The sequence below is a fragment of the Ambystoma mexicanum genome, chromosome 7p, assembly GCF_040938575.1.
Source record: "Ambystoma mexicanum isolate Mex_15411 chromosome 7p, UKY_AmexF1_1, whole genome shotgun sequence".
Classification (NCBI taxonomy): domain Eukaryota; kingdom Metazoa; phylum Chordata; class Amphibia; order Caudata; family Ambystomatidae; genus Ambystoma; species Ambystoma mexicanum.
This window is the reverse complement of record NC_090939.1, coordinates 577,409,763-577,429,778: the sequence shown is the minus strand read 5'-3', so window position 1 is coordinate 577,429,778 and position 20,016 is coordinate 577,409,763. Positions and strand designations below refer to the sequence as shown.

At 49.1% G+C, this 20,016-nt stretch overlaps 1 protein-coding gene across 1 annotated transcript in view; it reads right to left on the bottom strand.

The window, feature by feature from the left end:
• Positions 1-833: 833 nt before the first annotated feature.
• The window catches only part of VWA3B (von Willebrand factor A domain containing 3B), a 2,300,294-nt gene continuing 2,281,111 nt past the window's right edge, over positions 834-20,016 (bottom strand). The window contains exons 31-32 of the mRNA XM_069636259.1: positions 10,303-10,537; positions 834-1,837 (exon numbers count right to left, since the gene is read on the bottom strand). Of these exons, the coding sequence (XP_069492360.1) occupies positions 1,642-1,837; positions 10,303-10,537 (431 nt within the window). The 3' untranslated portion in view covers positions 834-1,641. The remainder of the gene's footprint in view (positions 1,838-10,302; positions 10,538-20,016) is intronic.

The following is a 20,016-nucleotide window of genomic DNA, read 5'->3' as shown; positions in this document are numbered from 1 at the left end:
TGTAGGGGTTGTTTATGGCATCTTGATTAGTTTGTTTATTCATTCTGACTTTTAGAGGGCGCTGTCAGGGCAAAGTATGTATTGCACTATGGGGTCACATGGTACTGCACATGTTCGTGGTTTGTGGATTTCGCATTGTTTCTCTTGGCAAACCTACCTGATTCTCCGGATGTCGGCACTCCTTTCTCCATCCCTCCGACTCCCTCTATGCTCTCCATTCCTATGGTGGAGGCGCAGATCTCCTCCCAGGGGGTCAACTTGATGGGCGACTCTGATCCCCCCCCGGTAGCTGTGGCGATGTTCCTGTTCGCAGAAAGTATGCTGCGTACGCGGATCCGCAGGTCGTCCCACCGCTTGCGACATTGCTGTGGCGTGCGGGGTGTTGTCCCCACCGCACTTACGCGCTGTGCCACAAGGGCCCATATGGCCTTCTTGTTGGCAAGGGCCGTCCTGGTCATTTGACTGGAGAAGACGACGGCGCCATTTTCCTGCAGGGTCTCGGTCAGCACGGTCAGTTCCTCTCGGGAGAAGTGGACCTGCCGCTTGCGATCACACGCTTTCTTGGCTACCTTTCCCATATTTATTTTTTGAACTGGGGTTGCTAACGGGTTGGGATGTGTGTCAGGGTCGGATTTTTAATGGTTGTGTTGGGATTCGGATTTTATAGTTGTGCGGCGTGCTGTTTCCCGTTCCGGCCACATGCTTTTACTTCCGTTTCCGTATATTTACGGTGCCCGTAATTTGCGGTGCCCGCTCATTACGGTGCCCGCTCATTACGGTGACCGCTAAGATGGGTGGCGGTATTGCACCTGGTGCAGCGTACGGCGGCGGTAAGGGCCGTTTTGGGGTCATTTCCGCCATCGCAGCCTTTCGGATTCCGCCATGGCGTAATGCTCGTGCCCGATGGGTCGTAATTAGCCGCACTTTGCTCCTTCGTGCAATGGCGGAAACGCTATTTACGCTGTTGCGGTCCGGTCAGTCAATTTCCGCAAGGGTCGTAATGAGGGCCCATGTGTCTGAGTTTTACGAAAAACAGCCACAGTACACAAGGAACCCGTTTAATTCCAATCCACTTTTGCAATGCATTTACTGGTGTATTTGTTTTGTAGAGACTCAGACTGTAGTGATAAAGGCAGAGAGATGTGCCATCCTGAACAACACTCTTCTCATTAACGGGATCTTCATAAGAGCAGTGCAGAGGGAGGCAGCAAGCAGAATGTCCGGGTGAATCACATGTATTATCATGATTGAATACGTTTGTACTTTATAAACCCAGACACAAAATGCAAAATGATTGGGAGCAAGATGTAGGTCTATTACTCGAAAACTAAACTGCTTGAAATGGTTTTGCTTTTTTTGCTCGAATAATTTACAAATGAATGCAGGGACGCTCGGCCCCCCACCCTCCTCCCTCCACCGATGTTGCCTTAGCCCAACACACCAACTACTGTTTGATGGTATAATTTGAGCAAAAAATAACTGTGAACAAATTAAATTCAAGCAGGTTTTGGTCGAGCAATGGACCCCAGAGCACTGCTAGGATAAAGCTATATACTGGTGCATGCAACGCAACTCATCCAATCAAAGTTTGATCTGCTCATACATTTCAGAATCGTGGTTCTCAAAAAAAGGTTAATGCTCCTATGGGTCCTCTTTATCAGAGTTGCTTGGTGTAATAGAAATCGCAGAGGAATCGGACATCGACTCTTCACCCTCGGAAAGGCTTCTCCCATTCCTCGCCTCTATTTCAGAAATCCGCTGGTGGTACATCTGAACGGCCATGTTAAACTGCTCCTCTGAGAGTCCGAAACAAAGATAAGGTTCCACGTGCCGGGATCTGCAATACAAGACCCAAGGATAATGTTATTCAGTCAGTCATGCTCTTTCAGGCACGGCAGTGCTGCTTCCATGGCCAGAAAGCAGTGGGCTATGACAAGACACCTCTAGGGAAGGAAGAAAGCTTTCAGATATCTTCGCTTGGAATTTAACAGCCAATTTGGTTCCATTATTTACCAACTATAGCCACAGACCGGATCAATTTGCATACGCTTGAACATGGGGTGATTTCGAATTTAGATACATTCAAGTGCTGAACGCCACAGCAGCCAAGGAGAATGCATCCGTAATGTGAGCATTAGAGAGAAATTGAAAGAAAAACTCTGAGGAAGTCAGAATAACCACTTTAGAAGAAGCCATTCATGATCGTAATCGCACATATTAAACATGCAGTGTGAAATGAACCTGAACTATAAATCGTACATCAAATAAATCGAGAATACACCAGCATTCTTGTTCACACACAGGCACTGTGTCTCTAGCAAAAGTGTGGGTTGCTGTGTAGTCTCTTTTTTATGTGCATACACGAAGCGAAGCACACAAGTAAAATTAGAAAATGTTCTCTCGACAAAATACGTGTTTTAATCCAGGAAACCAAAAAGACAAGTCTGGTGAAAATTCAAAGTCTGGATGATCAAGACCATACCCAATATCCTTGGCATGAATAATTGCAGTAGGTGTACGCCTGTCTCCCTGATGTTAGAGTGAGTGAGGCTCTGTATGGAATGTGTGTTTGTGTGTGTGTGTGTAATCAGAATGTCCTGTGAGGAATCAGAGGGAGTCCTCACTTCTTTCCCCAAAATATCCTCCTCCCAGGTGGGCAGGGAAAGGCTGTAGCTATCGGATCCTGACCCTGGGGGTGGATATGCGAGGGAGGACTACCTGGGTGAAGGAGACTTGGGGAGCAAGATGAGGCACCCTTTGGTGAGACACGGTATCTCCCATTTCTCTTTCACCTTGAGTCCACTGTCCCTCAAGCCTTCGCACACACACACTACTGGGACGAGCAGAAGACCAGCAAGAGCAATGCATAACTTTCAAGTCGGCAATGAGCGGCCTAGTCATTTTTTCGGACCAATCAAGCTGGCGGGAAGTTTAAAAGCAGCAAGAACGGGAACAATGGAGTCTGCTGAGGAAGCAGGTATACAGACTGCTGGAGATGGGAAGACCTCTCCTGGAAGGCCACGTGGCAGATGGAGTGCTCGAGAGCCCCAGTGCGATGCAGAGTGTTTGCATCGGGAAGTGACATTGAAAGAAGCTGGACGACTGCGGCGAACTACGGAGCAGGAACCGGAGGGGGCAGGCGAAGCTCCAGAGTGAGTCCCGAACTGCGAGAGATGCATTGCTGGCAGGAGCGAGCCCATGGAGAACCGCTGAGACAGAGCGTGGCTCTGCATGAGAGAAAGAGAGAGACACAGACTGAGAGAGAGAGAGAGGGAGAGAGAGAGGGGGAGAGAGAGGGAGAGAGAGAAAGAAAGAGAGAGAGAGAGAGAGAGAGAGAGAGAGAGAGAGAGAGAGAGAGAGAGAGAGAAAGAAAGCAGTGAGTCAGCCTAGGAAAGGGGACTTGGGGCGGCAGGCAAGCATATAACTTGTGGGAACTTTAATGAATGCTGATATAAAGGAAAGCAAACACTTTTGAATACCAATTTCAATGAAAGCAAGAAAGCAATCCCTTTTGAATGCCGATCCGAACGCAAAGCAAGTACTGTTGAATACTGAATTGAAGGAAAGCAGTTTAGTGGAATCCTACATTGTAAAGGAACTTGTAAACAAGTATTGGCAAGAGGCATAGGAATATATAAAAGTGAAGAGTGGCCAAGCAAGCAATTGTAAAAAAAGAGGCAAGACAGGTGTGTCAGTTGTGTGACCTGTAATGGATGGACCATGTGGTTGAAACAATTGCGCCTACACCGAGGTCACCTACCTATGAGAAAGCTGCTTAAAATAAATGCAAAGAAGCTTGTGATTGAATATAAAGGACATTTAGTGTGACTTGAAACTAAGGAACTGTGCTTTGTGAACTTGATGAAGATAACCAAACCAGAAAAGCTGGAAAGTACTACAAAGATATGTGTTGTGGAAAGGTTGAAAGACTTGGAAGCTTGGGGAAGGGAACCCCTATTCATTGTGAACTATCTTTAACTTGGGGAAGAGAAAGCCTTTACAAACCAAGAGCTGGAAGAAGCTCTGAACTTTTATATGAACACTTTTCATTTTGATACCAACATCCCTAAACATTGTTTACAAGAAGATGTGAGGGCCAGTATAGGTTTTGGACACAGACTATCCCTAGTTTATTTAGGTAGGGAACTCCCAACTAAGCATAGGGTATGATAGGCCGTTTCCAACCGTTTTTCTTTTTAAATGAAAGTTTATATCCCAAACCTTTAATTCGGTTGTCTGTTTCTACTTCCTGATGCCTTCACAGTCCCTACCCCTGGTGTTCCACTAGTGACCGTTTGGGAGTTACCTGGGTGGTGGGCCCCGGTGGGCCCTCTTACATCTACTTTAATCACATGTACTATGTAACTTAATAAAGGGACTTGTCTATGAACTTACATACTGCTTCAGTACTTTCATCAATATTACACTGGCAATGAGTGGTCCACGGGAGGGCAAGGTAACGAACCAGACATTCTGCAAATAGGCTGTGGTGGGGGGCAGCTAGCGATGGCCCCCCAGAGGAAGTGTCAAGACAAGAAAGGATTAAGTGGTTGCTGCTGCGTATTGTCATATCTGAGGTGGCCAGGTTGCCATTGGAATTACAGACAGAAGAAGAGAAGATCAAACCCTACCATATTGTGCTTTAGGGGAGGCAGTGGTGAGGATAAACACAAAAGAGGGGTGGCCGTGCCCCCTTAGAAGATCTGAAGTGGCAGGATATTGCTGTGAAGGTGAGTACGCCCTCGAGTTCCGGTGCTGATCTTACACATGAGTAGAGCCACAGAGCCCTCAACTCTCTTTAGGCTATGTATCATTGAGCCCCTGGAAGTGCAACAGCTCCTTACTGGTGGGATGCTGGAGTGAAAGTGGTAATGTCAGGCACTCAGCGGGTGGATGCACCTGACATTCTGTTTGGGGTAGTTTCAGGTGCAAGACCAGATTAAATACATTGCACTTTCACATTCTTTGCACATGAAACAAGCATAGGCAATGCCAACAGTTTGGGCTTTGTGTAGGCATGGGAGAGGTATTAACTGCCCATTGTTGGTAGCAGGTTCAAAATGGTGCGAGTACCTGCGCATCTAAAAGCAGTGCCTGGAAAAGCACAACACCTATGCACAAGCCAAAAATGTTGGTTTATCTAATGCTTGTTTTAAACAGGACTTCAGTGGCTTTGCCAATGCTTGTTTTTAACAGGGCTTCATTGAAGGACATGCAGAGTGCTTATAAATCAAGTGGCTTAAGAAAGACATGGTAAGACAGCATGTTTACAACTTCAATTAAGTCATTTACTCTCGGAAGACTGCTTTGAACAAACACAGACAGGCACTTTGAATGCAGAGTCTGATGGGAAGGTTTGATTAGAGCAAGCTCAAAGAGTTACCATGAGGAGGTGTTTTGGTCAGGCAGAGTCCGGAATGGGTGGGAATGTTCAAAGGGATTAGCATGGCCATGGGCAGGCAATGGGTGGGCACATAACCAAACAACACCTACAGACTATGTGTCCCTCCTCATATGTCACTCTGGGGAGGGCTTCTTTTAGCTCTAGGTCCACCCCTGTTCCTCCCTATCTGTACCTCAATGCAATAGTTTTGGTTTATAGGTGTCACTATCAATACCTAAAAGCGCAAACTAAAAAGGGACATCTCAATGCAAACCTGTGTAAGATGTCAAAGGAGCCGTTGTGTGCATCGATGCTTCAAGATATAGCTGCTGAGGGGTGACAATGCACGGGAGGCCTGTGAGCTGTGGAGGCTGTAAGTGAACATTGAGGAATTGAGTCACTCCCAATGTGCCCTGCGAGTGAGTAGGGAGCAGAGATTGCTTCTGCCTTGGACTGCTCCTTCTTCACTTCAATGGATGAGGGCTTTGGAAAGGTCAACTCTCCTAAACGAGGTCCAAATAAATTGTTACACAGGTGTTGGTTCAAGAGTGAATCAAAGAAGGGGTGGAGGATCCCATTTTGCTGAGGACCAGGATCTGCCACTCTTCACCAACGCTTGGTAGGCTGGGAGAGTGAAAACTGAAAGGACTCCTCTTGTCCTGCAGCCCCTAGACTGGGTCACGCAGCACCTGAGGACCAAATCAGCAGAAGGTCCCTGTTCTGCCACATCAAACTGGTCCAATGGCACTCAACCCAAGGGGACTCGCTGGCGCTGCTTTTGACACTGCATCAAACTTGTCTACTGCTCTTCCCAAACCAGCTCCCCACAGCATTATGCCAGGCAGTACCCATCACCAGTTCAGCTCAAACAACCTGCTCGGCGCTGTGAACCGAACCTGAACTGTCATCTCTTTGGACCCTACACCAGAGCACCAAGGTCACTGTATCGAACAGACAGACCATGACTCGAACCACTGGAGCATTGGGACAAACACTGACCCAGACCAGTGGTTACCAACAGCTCAAACCACCTTGTCCTCTGATCCAACCCTGGAGAGCAATCCAAAATGCACGACCTGAATTCCCCATTCGAAACGCATTGATTACTGATTCAAACCGACTAGATTGTAGCTTGGCTCCTGACCCACATAACTTGCTGTCCATGAACCTGGCTCCACCCGCATCACAGCACTGCTTGAAAACCAGCTCAATGCTGTTAAACTCCCCAAGAACAGCAGAAAGGTACTATTGACCCATAACTGCCCGCTGGTTCATCTTTGGGCCCTAGCAATAGGTTAGATCACTTTTGCACCTTTTTCCCTCTGAGCAACGTATCCTTTTGAATTCCTATGTTGCTTATTGCCTTTACACCCCTGTTTTCATTACCCAAAGTGCCACATCTTTATGTCTTTGCATATTCTCCCTTAAAGAGGTGGGTTTTTATAGTGTTTCAATAGTTATTTGTACATTGATGTCTTCAATTAAAGTGTATATATTTTTATAAAACAGCAATTGGACATTCCTTTGGACTGTTATACTTTGCTGTTTGGGTCACTACTGAATCACATTCACACCACTCTTGAGAGTATAGCCTTCCCTTGTCCCACATTACCACAGCAGACAAAGGAGGTATATCTTTGTTGTGCCTGTTTTACCTTTAAAGTTTGGGATCACTGTTGGTTTTAGAAGTGTGGGGCTCAGTAGGAGGTTTAGCCACTACTCATACTCCTGCAGAGCAGAATTCATTTTGTCAATGAGCCTGTCATACAATGATGCCAGGAGCAAGCTCCTGAGACCAATGTAGGAGGCTGAACAGCGCATCTTTACACTATTGTCCAGCTACTCCAGAAATGTGCAATTCACCAATATGGTGACCTGTGAATATCAGCAAGGAGCGAAAATGCCAGAGGGGGAGTCCAAAAGGTAACTGGTGCTCAGAGCACAGAAAACAAATATTGGTGTCACATTTCGTGGAGGCGGGAGAAAAAAACAGAATTAATTTTTTTCCACAACACAGCAACAGCACTGTAGGAAAATGAAAAATAAACTATTGGCAAAGCCAAAAAGTCAAGCTTTGTAGATTTCGAGGGTACAATATTTTTGTGGAGCCCCTGCAAGATGAAACAATCTGAAAATCGAGGGTTTCTGTGCTCCTGATTTAGCTAGATCTGTCTGCGGCTTTTGATTTGGTAGATGATGGGCTCCTGGTTGATAGGTTAAAATCTGTGGCTAGCTGCTCTGAAGCTACAGTGTGCTGGTTCTCTTCTTTTTTGGGACCACGCTCATCTAGGGTGGCAGTGGAGAGGCTGAGTCCATGCCGACATCTGGAGTGCCTCAGTGCTCCTGTATTGCACTTCTTTTCTTAATGCCTACATTAAACCTCTCTTGGACCTTCCTGATCTCCTGGGTGTCCACCATACCAACTATGCTGATGACAACCAGGTGGTCCTCGAACTATCAGGCAATTACACATTGGACTCTGAAAGCATAAATAAGCTCCATGGGGCTATCCAGGATTAGGTGGCCCTGAATTCTTTAGCATTAAATAAGGAGAACACTGAACTCCTGGTTGTGGCTACTGGCCCTGGGTTGAAACAACTGGGCCCTTTATATAAGAAGGTCTACATTGATGGATGTATAATCAAGGTGGCTGACTCGGTTAAGACCTAGGGTGCTCAGATGGACTCTTTTCTATCCATGAAATCTCAGGTGGATCACTTACGGGCATTCTTTGGGTATGTTATAAAACATTTGAATAAAATGTGCCCTTTTGTTTCCACTTATGATTGCACCCTTTAGACCACATCCTTGGTTAATTCGAGACTGGATTACTGTAACAGTCTTTCGGTTGGAACATCCAAGGCTAACATTCATGCTCTGGAGGTTACCCAAAACGGGGCGTGTGTGCCGATTTGGGTCTTGCTAGATGTGGATATATTACACCAGCTAGAGAGTCTCTGCACTGGCTCCCAGTGTGTCATGGGATTACTCGTAAAACCTAATCTATGGTATACAAATGCTGGATGGCTACGGCTCCTCATTATCTTTTGGACAACCTATTGTTGTACCAGCCCACTAGGACTCTGCGTTCCAGCAATGCCTGTTCCTTTGTCCAGCCTTGTTTTAGGCTGTTCACATTTGGGGGCCAGTAGCTTTGATTTCCTTGCCCCCAAAGTCCTGGAATTCCCAAACCTCTCATTGAGGTGGTCTGGCTCCTTCCAGCTTTTTTAAAAAGGTGGTTAAGACCCATTTGTTTAATCTGGATCCAGATCAAACTGTTGCTTGTTTCAGTCAGCGATTTCTGATATGGTCTTTTCTTTTTTGTTGTATTTGTTCTATGTCCTTTTTGTGCTGTATTTGTTCTATGTCCTTTTTGTGCGCCCTGAGGCCTACGGGCGCGTGGCACTTTATAAGTAATACAATAGATAAACACATTACAAAGCCAGACCTATTGTCTTTGCAAGCACCTCTTATTGTAGATTTTGCATTGAAGACATTTCACAATGCTTTCATCTCGAAGGTGTCTGCCAGACTGCTAAGCTCTCTGGTAGGTCTGCAGCGTTATTTGTAATTTAATTGCTCTGAGCAGAACATGTTGTACATGATCCAGAGAGCAGCTGCACCTCATTTAAAGACCCATGAAGCCCCATATTTGGAGGTAACACTAATGAGCCTTTCTTCCAGAATAACATGTTCATTCATGATGGATGCAAATAGTGGATGAGTGGATGTGCAGCGGTACCAGGAAAGACAGGGCCACCTTGCTTTTCAAGTCTTTGCTGTATAGTGCATATACGCAGACACAAATTCGTTACACTGTGGAAATGCTTGTTTCGGCACAATGCAAGAGAACAAAATATCACACGATTCACGGAAGCAATTGCATTGTTACACAGACAGAACTCGTGTCTGAAAGTGGCGTTTCAACTACTGGAAACGTTCTTCAGAAAAATAATAGTATTAATTCACTAACTGATAAGATAACGCAACACACGCAGCTGTACACTAGTTGGCACCAGTAAGGAAAGCTACAATCTCAGCATTTACATGAACGATCATATCCAGAAACTCGTCTGTCTGTGAGTCAGGCACCACACCCACTTGACGGAAAGAAGGAAGAGCCAGACACAAAAAAGCAGATCACGTCTTCAAACTATCTTGCAGAAAGGCAGGGCCCTCACAAAGGTAGGGATACAGAAAACCACTGCGACTTGGAATGGGGAACGCCCTGAGCATTGCAAATTAGGCCGAAAATGGCATTCCAATTGGATGCTCGTGGCTGCTGCGAAGAGTAGGAGAGAGGAGGAGGAGCTAGAAACAATGGACCAATATGGAGCACTTTCTACATCATGGAGCTTCTGATTGGAGACTGGGCTCCTCTAGCTCAGAGGTCTGCAACCGGTGCCTCTTCAGCTGTTTTGGACTAACACTCCCAAGCTCCCTAGGCATTACCTTTGCTCACTAGGGCTGATGAGGACCATAATCCAAGACACGTGGAAAGTCAAAGGTTGCAGACCTTGCTCGAAATATACCACCATTAGCTCTGTGAAAGACCTAAATGTTTTTCAAGCCACACCCAAAACATTACTAAAAGCTCTTGTAAATACCCATGATTACCAAACAAAAGTTCACTGCGCAACTAACTATATCATATTCTCTTCTGCCCTTGCAACTAGGCTGCAGAGTTACTTCTTTTTAATTAGGGAGGGGTGAAAGAGTGTGGCACAGGTGGGAAGTGGGAGACAGCCACACCCCTTGCAGTGTTAGCCACTTCAACCAGGCAGCAGAGCCACTCCTTACTTTTTGATAATAAACCTGAGTTGTGATTGTTTTGGGATGCTGAGTTTTATTAATGCTGTAGTTATTTATTTTTAAACGGCTCACGCCGAATACAAAAGTGTGCTTCTTCTTCTGGTAACCGTTCACCATTGCAGAAGCGAACCAATAGCTTGGCTCCGTTTGTATCAAGTATGACAGCTGGCAAGAAGGTCAATGATGATGGGTGTGCCAGCGAAAGCACATGGACTCCAGCTTTGAGAATCCGAGGCTGGCTGTATTTCCCAAAGATCCAGGAAGCCGTCTGTACCACTGAGCCGCCGTCCTCCCAGCGAATCACATATTGTCCACCATTGCCAACACGCTCCTGCACTTCAGCTGTGGGAAAATAAAGATGAGTGAATGAAAATCTCTGCAAATATATTTGATCTCACCTTTCCCGCCGAGTTAGCCTAGGCAAAAAGAGACACTGCGGGTAGTACCATGCATCCAGCAAGGAAGCTCTAGAAGACCGGCTCTTGTCCCACCAGCAAGAGGGGTGAGGGCACTAAAGTAGGAGTATTCAAATCCAGTCCTCAAGAGCGAAATCCACTTCAGGTTTTCAGGCTATCTTAGCAAAATGCGTTTAAACACAGTGAATCTAAATGTGAGTTATTTACATAGCCCGTGGTTACCCTGAAACTGGACTTGGAGGCCTGAGGCATCTGCACCAAACAGTGGTAAATCCGGACTCATTACAAGTTTCTTGGGGAGGTGCCAAAATGGCACTTTTTCTGACGAGACAAAAAATCTCTTATTGGCCCCAAGTATGCACAACAATGTTCTCTTATATCATTACAGACTTTGTGGTTTCCAGAAAATGCTCTTTCAGCCAACTGAAAATGTGCGTACTGTATGAATGAAGTTTGGATGCCAAGCAAAGATGATTTATTATTTTTGTATTGTATTTATTTATTTGTGTTGGTTTTAAATAAACCTTTACAAAATGTAATCACAATTACATACACATCCAATCATCAAAATATTTACACTAACAACTATTTAAAAACATACACTTCGAACCTTGAAATTACCCTTTGGAACATTACCTATGAATATTAAAAGAAAATTCATCTTAGCATATATGAAATTTCAAACTAAAAACATTGTGTCTGTCAAATGGTGAATTAATCATATAATTTACAAATATATTTTAAAAATCTCAAAACATAGACCACCAGGGGGCGCAGGCAAGATGGAAGCCAGAACGCTAGCATCCTCGAGAAACTACAAGCAATGGCGGTGATATAAAGCTTTGCCCAGCCCGCAAGAACTTTAAATACGTCTTTTTGCTGTAAGAAGTGATCAGCTGTCATTTGGCACAACCCCAGCAAGAATCAGTGCGGAATTGCCAAAGACCCAGCCTCGAGGTACAGAGCTCCGGAGGCCCGGTCACTGTGGCGCTGCCCGTAATGACGGGCTTACGCGGCGGCGTGACGTTGCACGCCGCCGCCCAGAATATAAATAAAGGGGCGTTCCCGGCCGTGGGGAGAGCGACCGGGAAGCCCAAACCGAAAGGCTGTGTGCGTGTGTGTCCTTTCGGGTGGGGGCTTGCGGGCACGCTGTGGGGGCTCAGGACCGCCCCCCAACAGTGGCGACGAGCGAGTGCGGATGCCCGGGCCCGGCGGTGAAGGCTTCCGAATTTTTTCTGCATATACGCAGCACCTGGATGCTCCGTCTTACGCCGTGGCTGCGGCTCGTACACACGGACGGCGGCCATTTTGTCTGGTAGGCCGCGGATGTTCTCCGAGCTCCGGTTTGGAGGGGGAATTGAATTTGGGCCAAATTTTTGGAAATTATGCTTGCAGGTAGCATGATCTGCACACCCATGGTTGGATTGTGGATTTTCATGTAGTTTTGGTGCTACTACGTCGTGTGAAAGCCAGGAGAAGAGTTAACATGACTGTACCTGCTTAGCCTACTCCATGCTTATGGCTTAATTTTTGGAACACATATACATTGGTGGATGCCAGCGGATGGAGACAGCATCTTTCTTCGTCCCCTTCATCATCAAGTGGCTGTGGTATCTTCTTTGTCCTCTTCATCATCGGAGAAGGCTGTGATTGAGAGACATTCACACCAGCACGCTTTGTTCCTGGTCCTTGGAGCTGGTGCCCGTCCCAGGTGAGCTGTCAGGCTCGTAGTGTGTATCTGGTATCGGATTTGACTGTTATAGACACTCACACTGTGGATGGTGAAGGGTGGCTGAGTTGCGGCCTCCAGGACAACTGGTGGGGGTGCCTGTGCTCTCAGACCTATGTTTGACTCTGAAGATTCGGATGATGGGGCAGGGGCTGCACCGATTCCTCAACAGGCTGGGCATACTCCAGTAATTCCAATGCAACAGCCGATACCGGCTCCACAGTTGCCCCTGCAAGGACCTCCAGCAGTGCTGCCAGCTGCCCAACCTGGACCCCCCATCATGGCTCAGGCAAGAGCACCTGCGGCCCACGCTGCTCTGCAGCCCATTCCAGAATTTGACGCATCGGGGCCACCTTCGAGCATGGGCCCCCGGTGGAGGAGATGGATGAGTCGCCTTGATATGTATTTCAGGGCCTCTCAGGTGATGGGCGATGACAGCAGAGTGGCCACCATGCTGTACTCCGCAGGGCCTGCGGTCCAGGAAATATTTGAATCCCTCACACCTGCCAATGCCTCCTATGATGCGGCCAAGGCGGCACTCCTTGCACATTTCCTCCCCCTTGCTAATGTGGACTATGAGAGATTTGTTATGCTGTCGGCCAAACAGAAGGATGATGAGACGCTGGACACCTTCTATGGTCGTTTGCGCCGCCTCTCCCTAGGATGTGCGTGGACGGACGCGGAAGACATGATGCGCACAATGTTAATCCAGGCATGCTCCTCCGGCAAACTCAGGAGGCAGGTTCTGAGAGAGCCAGGCATCACTCTTCCCCGCATACTGGAGCTCGGCCGTTGCCATGAGGTGGCGGAGGCTCGGGCCAATAAGATGGAGGCAGGATCCCGGTCAGTGAGGTTGGAGGAGGTGTGCGTCGTGTGGCGAGGTGGCAGAGGCATGAGACTTCCTGGTGGAGGACCCCGCGACAGGACAGGCAGAGCCGGGGAGTTGTGCCAGAAATGCGGGTACGACCTTCCTCACACGACAGAATGTCCGGCGGTGGGAAAGACCTGTGGCAGGTGTGGACTGGCCGATCACTTTTCAAGGGTATGCCGTGCAGCCCTGCCGGTGATGGTGCCGAGTGGTCAGGCACGGACGTGGAATCCACGCCTTAACCCGCCGCCAAATGTGGCTCAGGTAGATCAGGGCGAAGTGGATCCCCAGGCAGAGGGTGCCGAGGAGGAGGAGGAGGAGGAGAACATCTTTTTCATCTCGAGCGTGGAAATCCTGAAAAGAAAGAGTCGGAGGCAGCCCAGATGTGTGGTGGAGGTCAACCACTCCCCAGTCCCGGTGCTCGTGGATACGGGGGCCTCCGTCAATGTAATGGCCAGAGGACATTATGACACGCTTGAACCCCTCCCAGGTCTGGACACACCGAAGGCTCGCATATTTGCGTTTGGAGGGCTGGAACCGATACCACTGGATGGTGCCTTTATAGCCAGTGTTGAACATGACGGCTCACAGATCAAGGCTCGCTTCTATGTAACTCCTGTGAGTGACAACACCCTGCTCAGCTGTGCCGCTGCCGAGGCCCTGGGGATTGTCAGTTTCGCCTATTCAGTCTACATGGAAGACATCAATGATCTCCTAGACAAGTACGCAGCACTCTTCAGTGGGATCGGAAAGATGACCGGTGAACCGGTTCGGCTTCACATTGATGAGTCGGTGCAACCTATTGCCCTGAAACACCGGAGGGTACCGTTTCATCTAAGGGAGCAGGTGGACAAGGAGCTGGACAGTTTGGTAAACCTGGACATCATCGAAAAGGTGGAAGGCCCGACCCCCTAGGTGTCTCCGATCGTGGTGGCCAGAAAACCTAAGCAACCTGATTCTGTCTGCATCTGTGTCGACATGAGGCTCCCTAACAAGGCAATAAAGAGGGAGCGGCATCTCACACCTACGATCGACGACATAATTGCTGAAGTACAAGGGGCTCGGTTCTTTTCGAAACTGGACCTCCGAGCAGGTTACCACCAGGTCGTTCTCCACCCCGAGTCCAGGTACATAACAAAGTTTACCACCCACCGGGGATTGTACCGATATAAGAGGTTGAGTTTTGGAGTGTCATCTGCCGCCGAGGTGTTCCAGAATATCATTAGGGGTGCCCTGGCAGATCTCGAGGGCGTCCTCAACATCAGCGATGACATTCTGGTGTTCGCGAAAACAGAGGTGGCCCATATGAGGAGGCTGGAAAAGACCCTGGAACGGCTCCAGTCACTGGGCCTTACCCTTCATAAGGAAAAATGCGAGTTCATGCGCACCTCCATTGAATTCTTCGGTTTTGTGTTCATGGAGGGAGGGGTATCGCCCGATCCAAGGAAGGTCCAGGACATCAAATCGGCTCAACCTCCCAAATCGGTGTCTGATGTGAGGAGTTTTCTGGGGGTGGTGACCTACTGTGGGCGTTTCATCCAAAACCTCGCCTCAAGATCGGAACCACTCCGGGCCCTGACAAAGAAGGAGTCAACATGGCACTGGGGCCCACTTGAGCAGGCCGCTTTTGAGGACATTAAAGCTGCCCTCACGACGGAAGACACCATGGCATTCTTCGACCCCACCCTGGAATCAGAGATCGTTGTTGATGCAAGCCCTTTTGGCCTGGGGGCCGTGCTAACTCAGGTGGATCGCAACGTGGGAGTTCGCCCCGTGGCATATGCCAGCAAGGCACTCTCAGAGACTGAGCAGAGGTACTCCTAGATCGAGCGGGAGGCCCTTGCGGTGCTGTGGGGCTGCAGACATTTTCGACTCTGTGTCTTGGGTCGTCCAGTGACATTGGTAACCGATCACAAACCGTTGCTTCCAATCCTGGTTGGGTCATCATCAAAACCCCCGGCCAGGATTGAGAGGTGGATGCTCGCCCTCCTTGAGTACTCCGTTACCTTGGTATAGAGGCCTGGGGTCAACAATGCGGCGGACTACCTCTCCCGCCACCCGGGGGTGTGCGGGAGAGAGGGGCATGATATCTGCGAAGAAGAGGCTGACAGCCATGTACGGATGGTGGTGGAGGCGGCCACACCAAACGCGATGCCACTGGCGGAGCTGGAGGCCGCGGCGGCCCAAGACGAATGCTTTCAAATACTGAGGCACTCGATGCAACACAGCTCCTGGAAGTCCGTCCTCGAGGCTGTGGCCGGGCGGACACAAGAGGCCAGAACAACACTTGAACAGCTGTGGAAAGTGAAGGACGAGTTGTCGTTTTCGGAGTCGGGCCTGCTGCTCCGGGGTGACCGGATTGTCGTCCCCCTTTCAAAAGTGAAGGAGGTCATCACTTTGGCCCACCATGGACATCAAGGCGCAGCCAAGACCAAGGCGCGGCTCCGGTTGAAGGTCTGGTTTCCTGAACTAGAGAAGAGGGTTGATGACTTTGTAGCGGCATGCGTGTGGTGTCAGGCAGCCTCTCCTCTGCAACGGGAGCCGGCAATAGAAGCGATGCCCCGAGGCACATGGCCTTGGGAGGTCGTCCATGAGGACTTTGGATCGACGTCGGTGGGCACCCACTTCCTGGTAATTGTCGATGAGTACTCTAGATATCCAGAGGTGGAGTTCGTCGAATCCATGGCGTTTGAGCATGTGGTGGTGGCGGTGGAGAAGATCTTTGCAGCCCACGGGTTTCCCCACACTCTGTGCTCAGACAATGGGGCTCCTTTCCAAAGTGAGCGGTTCTCCGAGCTCATGGAGAGCTGCGGGGTGCAGCACAGGAAGGTGTCACCGCTGTGGCCCCGAGCCAATGGCGATGCGGAGAGACTCATGCGGACTCTTAACAAGACATTCCGAATCGCCCAGGGACAGGGTCAGCCCCTCCAACGGGCCCTGTACCAATTCCTGCGGGTGTATCGCACCACCCCGCATGCCTCAACTGGAGTGGCTCCCGCAGAAGCGCTGTTCAAAAGATGCCCCTGGGGCCTGCTACCCGAGGTTGGGGAGAAGGAGCCTGGAGTGATTGATAACCAGCGGGTTGAAATGGAAAGGCGAGTGAGAATTGACCAAGAAAACCTGCGAAGGGGTCTCCGGCCTCAAAGGCTTGAGCCGGGAGACGAAGTTCTAATCCGCAACCGACACCCCCATGGGAAACTCTCACTCCCCTATGAACCTGAGCCCTTGGATGTTGTGGCAGTCAAGGGATCCTTGGTGACGGCTTCGGATGGACGATCTGCCGTCACCCGGAATGTGAGTTTCTTCAAGAAACTGGGTGATCCACGGACTGAAACTCCACCTGAACCTGACCCACCAGAGGACCCCGATGATGGAGATCTCCGGGAGTATGTCCCAGACTCCCCAATCCGGGGAGCCGTGGCTGAGGGATGTCACGGGCCGGAGGTAGGCAGGAGGTACCCCCAGAGGGCTGGGCGAGGGAAACCTGCTTACCTCAGTGAGTATGTTCTTGGACACTTAGCCAGTAAACTGTGATGAAGGGATCCGGGTGGTTGACAATAAAGGGGTGTTGGGTGTGCAGTGGTGGTTTGTAGTGTAGCTGTGTGTTAAAAGTTATTATAGTTAAAAGTGCAGTTGTTGTGGTTCCTCGGGGAGAGCGACCGGGAAGCCCGAACCGAAAGGCTGAGTGCGTGTGTGTCCTTTCGGGTGGGGGCTTGCGGGCACGCTGTGGGGGCTCAGGACCGCCCCCCAACAGTCACCACGGCGTGGTGAGACTAAGCAACAGGAACCGAGGAACACGAGATGGCTAGTCAGGTAGGCAGAAGGGAGAAGAGCACTCACCGCTTGCTGGCCCACAACAGGATGCAGAAGAGCAGCCCTGGCGCTGGCCAACCTGGGGGGGCTGTAACGCACAGGGTCACTAGCGCTCAGAGCGCTCCCCATAATCCCCCTCTCCCACGCCCCCTGACACCGTGGCACATCCGCTGCAAGGAACCGCACCTCACAGGACGTATACAGTCCCAAATATTACGGGACCGCCCTGCACCCTGCAAGCTAGGACACAGAGGCCCCCTTCGCCTGCCAGCCATGAGACCGCTCTCGAGTCTGGCAGAGGGCGTCAGCCGGCACCTCCCCTCTGCATTTCGCGGGAGCTGCCGCCTTTACCTTAGCGCAACACGAGGCAGTAGAGTCACACAGTGAGTCCCAGATGTAAGCCTCCAGCAACGCCGCAACCTCAGAGCACAGTCCCCCCACGCTTAGAAGCAGCTCAGCAGGTAACAACCCTGCAGTAGGGACCACAAAAGCACCTACCGAGCCCTGGGAGATCCACAACCCTCTCCCCTTTATGCAGAGGGGTAAGTAATCACCAATAGCAGGCAGCTCAAGCCATATAACCAGCAGATGAATAGGAGATAAAACACATGTGGAGTGCCCACAAATATAACACCAAGTGTGCGCATGTTGAAAAGGCCAGGAAACTGCACACTAATTACACGCATACCTCAAAGATGCCTCCTGCCAGCATATATCTTGAAGCGTACTCAACTTCAGAGGGCAGCAGCAACAAAACTAATCAACTAAAATCAAAGAGGCCCATCCAACCTCCCAGGGGGCACAGAGCCAGGCATAAAGAGGTGCCATCGCAAGTCAAGCAAACTCCAACCAAAGACCGCTCTGGAGCCAAATAGCACTGCCAAACCGCATCAAAAAGTACCTGAGTGTGACACTTTGCTCCCCCAAACTCCAGCCTTCATCAGATGCTGAGAGTGTGCAGCAAAAACACACAGTATACAGAACTAGCAACATACAGACTCAAGGACTCAGCCAAAACAGTAGCCTGTTAGAAGCGCATGCAGGGGACACTGAACCCTGACACAGCCCAGAAGCTACAGAAGTTCAGGAGAGAAAACAACATCATGGCGACCTCCCAACCCCAAGAGGTCCCACTCATCCCAGGAGGAGACCATGAAGCTTCGACTAAAGCGGATGTGTGCCTCCTGCTTGGAGAAATCCAAACCCTAAGCAACAACATGACCACCACAGTCAACGCTCTTCAAGAAAGAGTGCATAAAGTGGAAGACAAAGTAGAAGCGTTGGAGAACTACCAGCAATTTACGGACATCATGGAAATGAGAATGGAAGGTCGACTACAGGACCTAAAGCAAAGGAACTTTGATCTAGCAGCAAACGGTTGACGACCTAGAAAATAGAGAAAGAAGGTCAAATATACATATTAATGGACTGAGGGAGACACCAGGCAAGACCCCAGTAAGCCTAGAAAGGAAAGTGAAAGCATTGATAAACTCCCTTTTCACCATGCCTCTAACTCCCGAGCTTGAATGTGACAGAGTCCACTGGGCGGGCGGTCCGTCAGGCGGTCCGAGATCAGTACTGGCAAAATGCCACCACTGCAGGCAAAAAGCTGAAATCGTGCGGTTAGCAAGAGAATGGGAGACCATAGAGTTTGAAGATTCCAGAGTAAAGATAAATCAAGATCTGTCCGCCGATACTCTCGCCCAAAGATGGGCCTGCCACCCCTTAACTACGTGGCTACGCGAGCGCGGCCGAGATAAAGGTGGGGCCACGCCTTTTCATTCTCTTTTGACTACACAGATGAAGAATACAGTGTTTTCTGCAGAGGAAGCAACACAAGTGTTGAAGGGACTAAAGGACAGAGAAGACGCAACCAAAGGGGAAGAAATACCATCCTCATTGGAGCCGACACAGAGACTGCTAGGACCAAATCCAAGAAGAGGACAATCTAAGGGGGCAAGGAAATGCAAAAGGCTGAATCCCGCTTAGGGGATTACAAGCTAAATGAAGCAGTGTATTGAATAGATAGAGGGAAAAGAAAAGCGAGAAGTCGTTGAACTGACTATGCCGCACAAAGAAAGGATTGTGAAATGTCTCAAATCAGCGTTTTCCTCCTCCTCAGACTCTGAGAAACATGATCTGCTGGGCTGGGCAGCAACTAGAGTTGCCAAACGCCAACTGACCCTCTTCATGACCGAGAAGTTTGAAAGTTAAAAAGTTTCAAATGGTTTTCTCACAGGGAGACACCCATAGTGTGGCCCTATGCTTAGCACTAGGGTGTCTCCGAACTTAAGGTTAAAGACATTCTTTCTTATTATTTTACTTATCTCTTCTTATTTTTTCAGGGGGGGGGGTACCTCGAGAACCAAGGAGCATGACTATTACAAGAGAAAGGAAACCTGATGTGAACACCCCTCACCCAAGCAACTCTGTTAGCGAACAAGCTTTGATTTCAATTTCCAAGTGCCCGTACACTCACCTAGTGGTGACAGCTGTGCACAGCAGACACACAGTCACACGAATGGTGAGCGCAAGACTACGCACCCACTCAAATTTGTTGTACGCAATGCACGTATCACAGCACTTCAATGGCGACTGACATCATACACATAGGGTCTCTAAATGTAAAGGATCACAAGTCGCCGCAAAAAAGATCCATGTTGACAAGGTTGTTCCAACAGTCCAGGATAGACTTATTATTCGTTCAAGAAATAAAGTATAAACATAGAGAGGAATTTCCACTGCAGGGAAAGCAAGTGGGAGGGGCGCTCTTGGCCTCAGGACCGGACAAAAAAGGTGGAGTGGGCATCATATTTTGCAGATCTTTAGAGCTATGTGTGTCTCTGATACACAGAGACTCGAGCGGAAGATTTATTATCATACATGGAACCATTAGATCAAAGGAGGTCACATTGTGCTCAGTATACGCACCCAACACCAAGCAACTGACTTTCTGCGAAGACCTCCTTTCACAATTAGATAGGGAAAGGGTAGG